At 40.4% G+C, this 11362-nt stretch overlaps 1 protein-coding gene across 1 annotated transcript; it reads right to left on the minus strand.

Moving 5' to 3' along the window:
* Positions 1-409: 409 nt before the first annotated feature.
* On the minus strand, positions 410-7824 carry barhl1b (BarH-like homeobox 1b). Its single transcript, XM_085358030.1, has 4 exons — positions 7374-7824; positions 4701-4923; positions 3409-3708; positions 410-725 (listed from the first exon to the last, which is right to left on the minus strand). Exons 1-4 carry the CDS (start codon positions 7822-7824, stop codon positions 410-412), a joined length of 1290 nt encoding a protein of 429 aa, XP_085214156.1.
* Positions 7825-11362: the final 3538 nt, after the last annotated feature.

Here is an 11362-nt window from a genome sequence, read left to right on the forward strand (position 1 = left end):
AAAAATCTCCGAGTCATCCAACAAGACACACGGGGGCTTTTGCTTATATAATCAGCTGTGCACTTTGCAAGTATACCCCCCCCCCCCCCCCCACCTTTTTTTCCCTCCCCCCCAAAAATGTCTCGTTGTTAACTGAATCGGTCACGGATCCTTGTGATGGGACTAATGATCTTTTGGCAAGTTGGGAGGTGATTTTTTTCTCCTTCTCTTCACTTTCCTAGTCGTCAAAACCCGCCGGGCCGGCTAACTGTATTTTTAATGCAATTTTACGCATCATGAAAGCGCACGTTATCGGGCCGTCAGTCTGATATTTCACGGCATGGTCAGCCACTAAGTGGAGCCCCCAGATAACAGGTGCCTTGCGTGGAGGACAGCAGGGGGAGCTGGCTATCAAACCCATTATCGACTTTCAATTAAAACCTATTAAAGTCTTTTGTCTAATCGTTAACATCCTACATGCCAAGTCGTGTCCGTCAGCCTGAACTCCTTTAACCCCCAAAGCGCCATGGCCGAATAACTTGGGTCCACACAGACTTGGAGGATGAGAGTGGGGTTGGTGCATGGGTGGCTGATTGAAATTTGTAAGGATGAAGGGAGGGGTTGTGGTGGTAGTTGTGGTGGAGCCGCTGACCAGCTGTCCCCACGCTGATCCCCGGTCTGCAGTCAGCTCCAGCCCGGTCACCAGCTGTTGGAGCCGTTTGGCAGAGGAGCGCGCATCCAGCACCCTCAAGGAAAAAAGAAGGATGGAAACAATCAATTTCCAAATGGGGATCATTTAAGGCACTTAAACAATTGCGCACATGACATTAATATTTCATCTCCTGCATTGTTTATGGAAAACGAATTGGAGTCGCTGCTGTTAATTTAGAAAAGTGGGAATGAGAGAGAGAAAGCGAGAGGGAGGAAGGGAGGGAGGATGGCAGGAGACAGGGGCTCCATTTTGGACAGAATACCCTTCTGCTTTGTTGGCCCTCCTTTAAAGACATTAGCTGGAATTGATCTTTGATTGCACTTTTGAATGTGTGTGTGTGTGTGTATGTGTGTGCACTGTCCGCGTGCGCTTTTGTTCCTTTTGTTTAATTATCTGTAAAGCCCTTTGCTGTCAAAAAAGGAAACGAAACACCCGATGAGCGCAACTAATAATAATATTAAGTGGAAAAAACCGCACTAACATTTCCAGAGACGTCTGCTTTTTTTTTTTTAAAGATTAGAAAAAGTGACAACTGTCCACCTTTCCATTAATTAAAATCAACACCACCAAACCAAACAGAGGAGGGATAGACAGTTTTTTCCTATAACTTCTTCATGTAAAGTGATTTAAAGCAGCAGGATGCATCTCCCCAACTTTTGCTCAATAACACTGACATTCCTTAAAATGTCTTTTTAATAAATCCCACTGACGTTTCGCTAAACATCAAACAGGACTCTGCTCATACCTTCATACTGCTCATACAAAATTCTTCTTCTTCTATGATTATTTTAATTTGCTAATATCCAGATTTCTATTTTCGTTTTTTTAAAAATGCCAAATTAAAAAAAAATAGTCAAAATAATTTTTTTGCTGTTTAAATAAGCTGTATTTGTTTAAAGATACTTTTTGCTATGTAAGCGGGTAATACGTTTTTTTTTTAAAAACAAACAAACAAAAAAACGGCGCATGTGTACACAGCGCAATCCGAAATAAAGAGTACCCCCCCCCCCCCCCCCCCCCAAAAAAAGAAGCTAATTCAGCACAACACGATCCCCCAAAAAATCAGAGCTTCATGGCTGCATCAGACTGCACCAAGTGTTGCTGCTGTTTTTGTCCACCTCGTGTAGCTTCTTCTGCGTGATGCCCCGCGTCCACGTGTTGATTCCACCTGAAAAGCCCTCCCGTCACACACTCAAGCAGCCACTTGATTAAATGAAAGACTTTTATTTCCACATTTATAAAAGTAATTCTCTTTTACATCAAATCCCCCCTTTTTTTCTGTCCAACTTTTGCTGTGAATTTCACCAGAAAAAAGAAAAAGAAGAAAAAAAGAACTTCACGAAATTGGGGAGATAATTTGGGGGAAAGCTAGAGGAACGAAATTGTTATTATTATTATTATTAATAATAATAATAATAATAATAATAATAATAATAATAATAATTAAAAAATATATAATTAAAAACGATCCAGGAGATATACGAGAACCACTCCACAAGTTTGATATCTGCAATATACATTTTTTTCACCAAAGGAGAGTATTAACAATTAAGGGTTATCACGGGTTTCATATGAAGTAACATAAGTAATCCACAATGTTCAAATACATCTATAGCAAATCAACAGGCGGTTACACCTGTATGCGGACCCGAGTCCAATCATTTATCGAAAAAAATACAAAATGAATAATCACTGAGGTGATTGCCTTCCCCTCTGCGGGGATCAAACAGCTTTTAAATAAATTACTTGACAACTTTACTCAGCTAAAAACTTCAACTAAGAACAAGAAAAAGACTTTTATAGATTTCTTTCTTTTCTTTCCATATCTCTCCTGTATATGTGCCTACACGTGGGTCCGGGCAGGTAGTCCATCCTTTCTCAGACAATATGTGTTTTTGTTTTTTTTGTGTGTTTTTTTTTCTGTATAATTTCTGATGGCTAATCTAGCCGATTATGTTATACTGGATCACCGTGGTCTGAAAGAGACGCAGTAACAGATCAAACAAACGGGAAAAGTTTTCTTTTAAAATCAGTCTTTTTAGGTTAAAATGCAAAATATTCTTATTTACAGGTTCATGACGGCTTCACGTGTAAAGAAAAATCAATGACAATCTAGAAAATCAACGAAAATAGAAAGAAAATCCCTTCATTGTTCCGTTAGCTCTTCAAATAAGCTATTATTCAGATTACAGGGGTGGTTGTTCGTTTCCACCTTTTTAATAATAATAATAATAATAATAATAATAATAATAATAATAATAATAAAGGTCTAATTAGCATTGGAATGAAGGTCAAAGTGCCACCGACAAATGCAGTGTATCTGTTTTTTGAGAAAAACACTGAATACTGTAATTGGGTTCAAATAAATACATAACTTAGATGCTTTGATTCATATTGAAAAATAAATAAGTTATAAATAAAGTTCCTGCCCCCAAAGACACAAAGAAAAAGAAAAAAAACTTCCATACAGGCAGCGGGGGTCTCAGTCACAAAGGTCCGTCCGTCTGGGTTCATCGTGGATCAGTTTTCACCATTTAAAGGCCGAACAGTTTGTTTTAGTCTTAGTTTTCTTCGGGGTTTGTTTTTTTAAAACTCTTTCTGTCTTTGTTTCGTTTATTCTAACGAGTCCCAAGCTGCCAGGATCGGCGAAGGAAAAACCAAAAAATAATAATAATAATAAAAATAAGGAAAAATAATATCTGCAGGGGCCCGCTCACCGCTGCTGAGCTGGCCGGGGAAGCACGCCGCTCATAGGAGGCAGGGGAGGCGGAGGAGGTGGCGGCTCGCTGGCCCCCTGCAGGCCGTGGAGCAGGATCCGAGGAACCAGGGGTCTCTGCAGGGCCGGCGGGGGCGCCGATGGGCCTCTGTACAGATAGAGGGCAGCTCCGGGGTCCAGGTTGGACACCAGGCTCTGCGGGTAGAAGTACGGGGACGGGAACATCCTCTGCAGGGCGGAGTAGTTTCCAGCTTCGGCCAGAAGCTCGAGTCCTACCGCCGTCTGCCTCTTCCACTTTGTCCTGGAAGAGATAAAAGATGTTTTTAGGTTTTAGCTTCTTTTTTTTTAAGTGTGGAGCATATGTATATCTGAATACGTGTCTCGTGTTTGACACACCAAAATATCTCCCATCTGTTTACCTGGAATCCAATTAACATTCAAGTGAGGTTTTTTTTCTTTCTAAAATCACTAAAATCTCCAACCTGCCACATGTATTCACACCCAGCGATGTCTGTTAGGTTGCCAGTGTGCACTCCATGCAGGTGAATAATTCATACTAAAGATAATTGAGTAGATATAGTAGTTTGTTTGAATTATTAATATGCACACATGCAATGATACATTATTCATAGTCCAAAGTGTTGTTTTTATATTTATTTATGTCATTTAGCTGCCTCAGAGACAGACTGCAGATAAATAAAGTTATCTGAACCCAAAAGTATTTTTATTTATTTTACATTTGTTTCCTGTGCAGCTTTGCTAATGTATTTGAAAAGCTGATATAGAAAATATATATTTTTGAGGTCAAGTGACACGTCTCCATTATGTGATGCCCTTTTAATTGTTTCTTAAGAGTATATAAAATACAAATATCCAGCACTAATCCACAGAAGTGCTGCCAGTCAGTAAGTGCTCCCGTAGATGTATACAAGTTAGAGCTGAAATTTTTATCTAATAAGAAGAAGAACAACAACAAAAAAATAAAAAAAATAATAAAGCAATTTGTCCCTCTACTTCAAACGTGAATGCTGTTTTTATGATTTGGGATCAGATGTCAGATATATTTAGTTATTCTAACATTTTATGGACCACACAATAAATCAATTAATAGAAAAAGGCAGGCTGATCACTAATCGAAGTTAATGGTTCGTTGTCGTCCCGCATTCACTCAGATATGAGGTGAAATCTTGCCACCTTCAGTTGGAAAACATGGCGTCCCGGGTCATGAGTCGGCCGTGAGAAACGAGATTAACCCCCACCCCCCTCCCTTTTAGAAAACAGCAGCGTCTTTACCTCCGGTTCTGGTACCAGGTCTTGACCTGCGTGTCGGTGAGGTTGAGGGAGGCCGCCAGCTCCATGCGGTCCTGGACGCTCAGGTACTTCTGCCGCTCGAAACTGCGCTCCAGTTGGGCCAGCTGGTGGTCTGTGAAGGCTGTCCGGGCCTTCCTGGGCTTCTTCAGCCGGACCTGAGGGCTGTCTCTGCTGCTTGAGATCTCTCTGTCTCCCTCCTCTTTCACTGGTTGACAGAAACAGAGTGAAACCAGTTAAGGCCTCTCCCACGGCACACAGTAGAAATTTTTTGCGTGCAGCCTCCACAAGAAGAGGGGGCTAATAAATCTGTGCACGACTGTCCTACAGGGCAAACAACTATCAGTAAACACAAACAGAATAAATGGTTTGCCCTGTTACGTTGCGCTTACCTAATGTAGGATTTGAAGACGAAAACCACAAAAATACAGAAAAATTAATTTGACTTTAAGGATTTGTCAACATTTTTCTGTTTTTTGTGTGTAAAAGAAGCAAAAACTTATTTTGGAAAATTTTGATTGGAAATAAAATACATATCTATATCTATACAGATATATACATATATACATATATGTTTGTGTGTGTGTGTGTGTGTGTGTGTGTGTGTGTGTGTGTGTGTGTGTGTGTGTGTGTGTGTGTGTGTGTGTGTGTGTGTATTAAGCCGAACTTTTGACCAGAAGGCCTTGTTTTGTTTTTAAAGTTTCATTTTTAAATGAACACAACACAAAATCACTTTCTGCGGGCTCCAAAGTGCACCGTTTAATCTGCAGATATAAAAAAATCAATTTTAAAAACATTTCTAATGTGAAAATATTTTATAATTTATTTTTTAACCAGCGATGAGTTGTATCTACGTTTTAGAAGAGCTGTCATTTTCGAGTGAAATCGCGCCACTGGAAACTGCGCCTATAGGCTTATGGAGCTGTTTGATTTGGCCTTAAATTGTTATGAAAAGCTATTCCAATATTCACCCTTCCAATTTGATATTTTCCTGTTAGCAGATCCACAGCCTTTGTTCTTTGTACACGTGGTGTCGTGTCAGGACGAGCATTGATATGTAGTCCTTATAGTTAATTCTCTGATAGTTAAAAAAATATAAAATAAAATAGAAGAAGAAGAGAAAGAAGAAGAAAACAATAGAAGCGAGTAAGGCGAGAGATCTTGGTACTTGAATAGTTGAGTCGTCTCAAGAAGCACAATAATCCGCCTAATTGAGCCACAAGGGAAAGGACGAGCCTTTCAACCGCGACCGGAGAAACTTCACAGCACCGTGGACATGAGTGGAAATCAAGAGCTGGGCGGCCGGGCGCGGTTACAAATCTGATTAGCGCCGGGGACAAATTGCATCAAATCCCTGATATATTACAGAAGGCGGATTCGTGGAAATCAAAGTTACCGTGGCGGGAGCCGCGCGTGGGACCCGCGGCTTCTTCAATCAATCAGCGCGTCGCATCCACTCTGTGATGCACGTGAGCGCACGGGCGGAAAATGTTGAAGAAATCAGTGACTTTACGTTTAAATGAATAGCTTGCGAGAAAACATAATAATAATAATAATAATAATAATAATAATAATAATAATAATAATAATCATAATAATAATAATAATAGTTTGTAGGTGTATTAAGTGTGATTTTGTTTGTATTTCCTGTTGTAGCCCACAGCGGTGGAGTTCTTTCCAGGCACTGCTTCATTAAACTGTCAGTGGAGGTGGCACGTCTGTTATGGCTGACATGATTGGAAACAGAGAGGCCCTTGATGGCATTTATCTGGAGGCGACCCTGTCATCTCTACCATTCGTGCCTCACTGACATCAACAGATGCTTTACGGATATTCTGCTTAACGCAGAGCTTGAAGCGGACCCCGCGTGTTTGCGTGTACAGGCAGGCAGCCGTTTTTGTTTTGTCTTGTTTTTTATTTATAATAACTTGATAAAAGGCTCTGGTCTGTCACCATCCAGAGGTAACCAATCGCGACTCATTTCCACGTCGATATTTTGCTTATCGTTGGTCATCGTTCCGGTGACCTGCTACTAATCACATAAGAGCAGTATGTTTGTATGATCACCTGTGTCTGCATATTTTATTAGAAAATAGATGCCTCGATTTTTGTTTTTATAGTAAAAAGATTGATTATCATGAAATAATTTAAGACGTTAAAAACGGAACTTTTATTTTATTTTTAATCACCAGTCAACACTCCAAAATATCCAAATTAGCCTTTATTTTGAAAAGCTGATCTGTTGTTGTTCCAACTTTATGCTCTATATTCTTCCACATTACACTAGCTTACACATTTTGTGCCAGACCTTTACATGACCCTTTTACTTTATTTATGACTATCGTATGCAAAATAAAAAGCGAAGAACAATAAATCAAACATAAACATCAATCAAGATAAATAACTGAATAAAGAAATAAGTAAAGGTTTTAAAGTGTTAAAATATAGATTTGAAAAACTCATTCAGTGGAATTTTTAACTACCAAAAGTTTTTTTTTTTTTTTTTTTTTTTTGATGTTGTCTTGTTTGTGTGTCTGTTTGTGTGTTTGTTTGTTTGTTTGTTTGTTTGTTTGTTTTGAGCCAAATATGTATTATGACGTACAGCAGGCTTGCCTCCATTCTCCTCTGTAGAGTAGGCAGTCAGTGTGGCACCCTTACCTTTATATTCACTGTCTGACGATGAGTTGCTGTGGATTTTCTCCATAAAGTCGTCCGCGATCTTCGAGGCCAGCCTCCCCGCCTCCTGAGTCGGCTGTCCATTGCTGGAGTAAGGAGCGCAGGCAGCCAGAGGCTTACAGTCCGCGAGAATATCTCTGATGAGAAACGACGAGGTCACGGTCCTCTGCTGCGACCCAGCAGATATCTGCGCGTGTTGCAGGTGCGGTGGTAGGCCGACGCCGTGACCCTGCCTCTGGGCTACCTCATCCACGCACTCCCTCCTCGGCGACGGAGGCGACGAACAGCCGCTCTCCACGTCTGATCTGGGGCTGAACTCCAGAGGGGAGCGGCACTCTCCCACCAGACTGTCCCCTTTGGACACCGGACTCCCAGGCCTGTGGGACAGCAGAGAGTCGATGCCAAAACTGGACCCATTGGCGGACGCCTCCATTGTCTTGATGAGACCTCCTCAAACTGACATTTGGTATTCAGGACAAGTTTTTATTTTAGGGCAGAAGGGGTTGTTTTAGTCTCAGCTGATCCAGAATAGAAGTGACCCCTTTCCGGCATCAACACAAATATTTTTGGATATGCTACAAATGAAGATAATTCACCCGCTACTTCCAGTCCCCCCGCCCCCAGCCGGCTTGTCGTTATTTTTAGGCCAGATATTTCCACGCTAAGATGAGTTACACGAATGGTCCATGATTCCAATGTTCGTCTTTCGGAAAAGTCTAAAAAAATAAAAGAGAAAGAGAGCGCGTGAGAGTCGAAGGAGTCTCTCTGAAATCAACCGTAGGAGTCACAATCGATTCGTTTGGCTTCCTTCGGGATCAACTCCTTCTGTTTTGAGTTCAGAAGCCTCTCCGGGTAGATGAAGCGATCATTGCTGACATCTCACCTGCAGTACCCGAAAATACCCAGAAATACGGAGGATTTGTGGAGCAGCAGCCGCAGCTCAACGGCGTCTTCGGGAAAAAGCTGTTCAGCACCATGGACAGGGACAGCGTCAACCCCGAGATGGGACCGGGGGACAGTTTTCAGGGCAGCTGGTCATGAGGCTTTGCGGAAGACAGAGGCAAACTGCTCGCATTCCTTCAAGGGGGTCGGGCAAACCTTTAATAAATAAACAAATCTTTTAAAAAAGAAACCCAGTAGAGTGTGAGAGAGAAGCGTCCGAGAGCTGCTGCAGGAAAAGAGAGCAGCAAAAGAGGAAGAAGCGGAGGACGCAGGACGATGAGATGCGCAACGCAAAAGCAAAAATAAAAAAAAGCTACGATAAACTGGGTTAAACAGTCACATCTGGCAAGTAAATTGACGAGATGTGGTTGGGGTGGGAGGGAATCCCAAAAAATTGAACTTGAGGAAAAGTCAGGAGCTAGGTTTTAAGAGCGCCTCGTCCACGTGAGTCCCCTGTGACAAGCCTTCATTGGTTGAGGGGAGCTGGAAGTGGACCTCCCCACACGCCCACTCTCTCTCGCTCCCCCCCCCCCCCCCCCCCTCTCTCTCTCTGCCTCCCACCCTGACTCCCCCATCCTGGCTCATCCTCACTTTGATAAAAGAGACACTGAATTCATCAGGAGACTCAGATCCAACTGTTTACAGGCAATTTTCACACTGTTTGCTTTCATTACATCATTGATGAGGCTTATAATGGGGTTATTATGTGGGGCGGCTCGCTGTTTTTCTTCTCGACTCCTTTTCTTTGACTGGATTTGTTTCCCACCTCCACAGATTCCTTTTATACAGTTTTCTTCCCTTCAACGATTTAGTTTTTTTTTACTCTCACTAATTTTACTTTTAGTTAGTTTTTTTTATTTGTAGGATTTTCAGGTTTAACCTCGATTACAACGATTGGTGGGTTTTGACATTGCACTATTAGTCTAGAGCAATGCCAACATTATTATTATTATTATTATTATTATTATTATTATTATTAAGTTATTATTATAGTTATTAAAATTATTGTTTGCATTTTTATAAACACAGCCCTATTTATTTATTTATTTATTTATTCAATTCAATTCAAATCAATTGAAGTGGGCCTTTTTGTGTTTTTAAAATCTTATTTTATTTTATTTTTTTCATTTACCTTAAGTTGCAACTTTACAATCATCATATATATATATATATATATATATATATATATATACATACTAAAAGTTGCTTTTCTTTTCTTGGTCTCGCGGGTGAACAGTCATCATTTAGAGCATAATAATGATCTCATTGTCGCTGGTAATTATGCACAATATTCCGAGCAGCGTGACGCCAAAACTTCAAGTCGCCTCAAGTGCCATTGTGCGCACTTTTCACCTTAACACGCGTGAAATGCCATTGTGTGCGCGCCTTGAGCTCCATCCTGCACAACAGTTTGCCCCGTGCGACGGCCTCGACAGCCCCTAATAATCTAACTAACCCCCCTCCCATCATCACCGACACCCCACACCCCCCCTCCCCCCTCATCTTCCACCCCATGTGACCACCAGATTGGAGGCGCGCGTCGGTCTCAGACACCGGCAGGTTAGTGAATCCGCTCCCCGCTCCCATGGGGTCCCATCACGGCTGCAAGCTGTCACATATGAGGCGGGGACAACACAGATATAAGGCAACACACCCACCCTGACTTAGCTGTTTCTTTCTCCTCTGCTTGTGCATGAAAGGAGCAGTGGTTTGGTGCTTTCTCGATTTTTTTTTTAACTTCCCCTCTTTATTCTTACCGTGCCATGCATCCACAGGCTCCAGCGATGTTGTTGTGAATTAATCATAAGGTGATTAAACCGACTTCTTCCTGCTTGGGATCATCATGTGGCCTTTAAAACTTAAAGAAGCTTTAATTATTCCTGTTTGTTTCTTTAAAAAACCCCAAAGTCCTCTTATGTTTAATTTAATTTGAGTTGCTCATTATTGTGTTTTTATTTTTTGACCCATAATGTCGGGAAAAACACAATAATTACATTTAAAATTAATATTTAGAAATGGAACCAAAGCTCCTTTAAAAAAAACAACAATAAATTTGTAGGTAATCAATGAATCAACAATTTAATTAATTAGTTAAAATAATAATGATAATAATAAAAACTGGGGGTAAAAAAATCAGTCCATATGTGTAAAAAATAATATGTATGTATATGTATGTATATATGTATGTATGAGTATATATATATATATATATATATATATATATATATATATATATATATATATATATATATATATATATATATATATATATATATATATATATAACCCGTTTGTAATTCTTAATTGTTTTAAATGTGACTTTAAAAATAATCATTAAAAAAATTACAAGTTTGCCAAAATTTTATGTTTGAGTGTCTTAATTCATTTAGATCAGTATAAAACTGGAAAAACACTGGAAACAGAAGATATTTTATGTCTCTTTTTTCCCCTCATTAAATCATTTTTGGATCAAACAAACCACTAATATCGACTACATGAGCATCTTGGTTTTAAAATTAAATGTGTTTTTGAGTTTAAATTTAACATTTTAGGCTGTTGGTTAAGTTTCTAAATCCTGGAGTATGTGTTTTTTGGCAGAAGACAGTGGAGATAGACTGTAACTGTAAGTGTGTGTGTGCTTGTGTGTGTAGTGTAGTGAAATGATTTGGCTCATGCTTCTGCTGGTTTTGAGCAAGTGTCCCTGTGGTCAAGTAGAGTTTTTTTTTTCCCTTCAGGAAGTGGTCAGAACTTGAGGGCCAGTGCAACTGTTAACCTGGTGTTGATACACAAACACACACACACACACACACACTTTCCCTTTTTCACGATCTTTTTCTGACACACGCGCGCGCGCATACACGCACACACACACACACACACGCACACACGCACACACACATACACTGACTTTGTAAGAGGATGTTATTGATCCATGTTAAAGGAAGGAAACGGGGATGTTTTCAGGAAATGGACACTGAATGGTCAGTTGCTGCCTGTCTCCGCAGCACTCACCTGGTTTAATAATACTT

Source organism: Diplotaxodon limnothrissa, linkage group LG7 (assembly GCF_057381915.1).
Source record: "Diplotaxodon limnothrissa isolate DT_005_m linkage group LG7, D_limnothrissa_male_GT1.1, whole genome shotgun sequence".
In the NCBI taxonomy this organism is placed as follows: Eukaryota; Metazoa; Chordata; class Actinopteri; order Cichliformes; family Cichlidae; genus Diplotaxodon; species Diplotaxodon limnothrissa.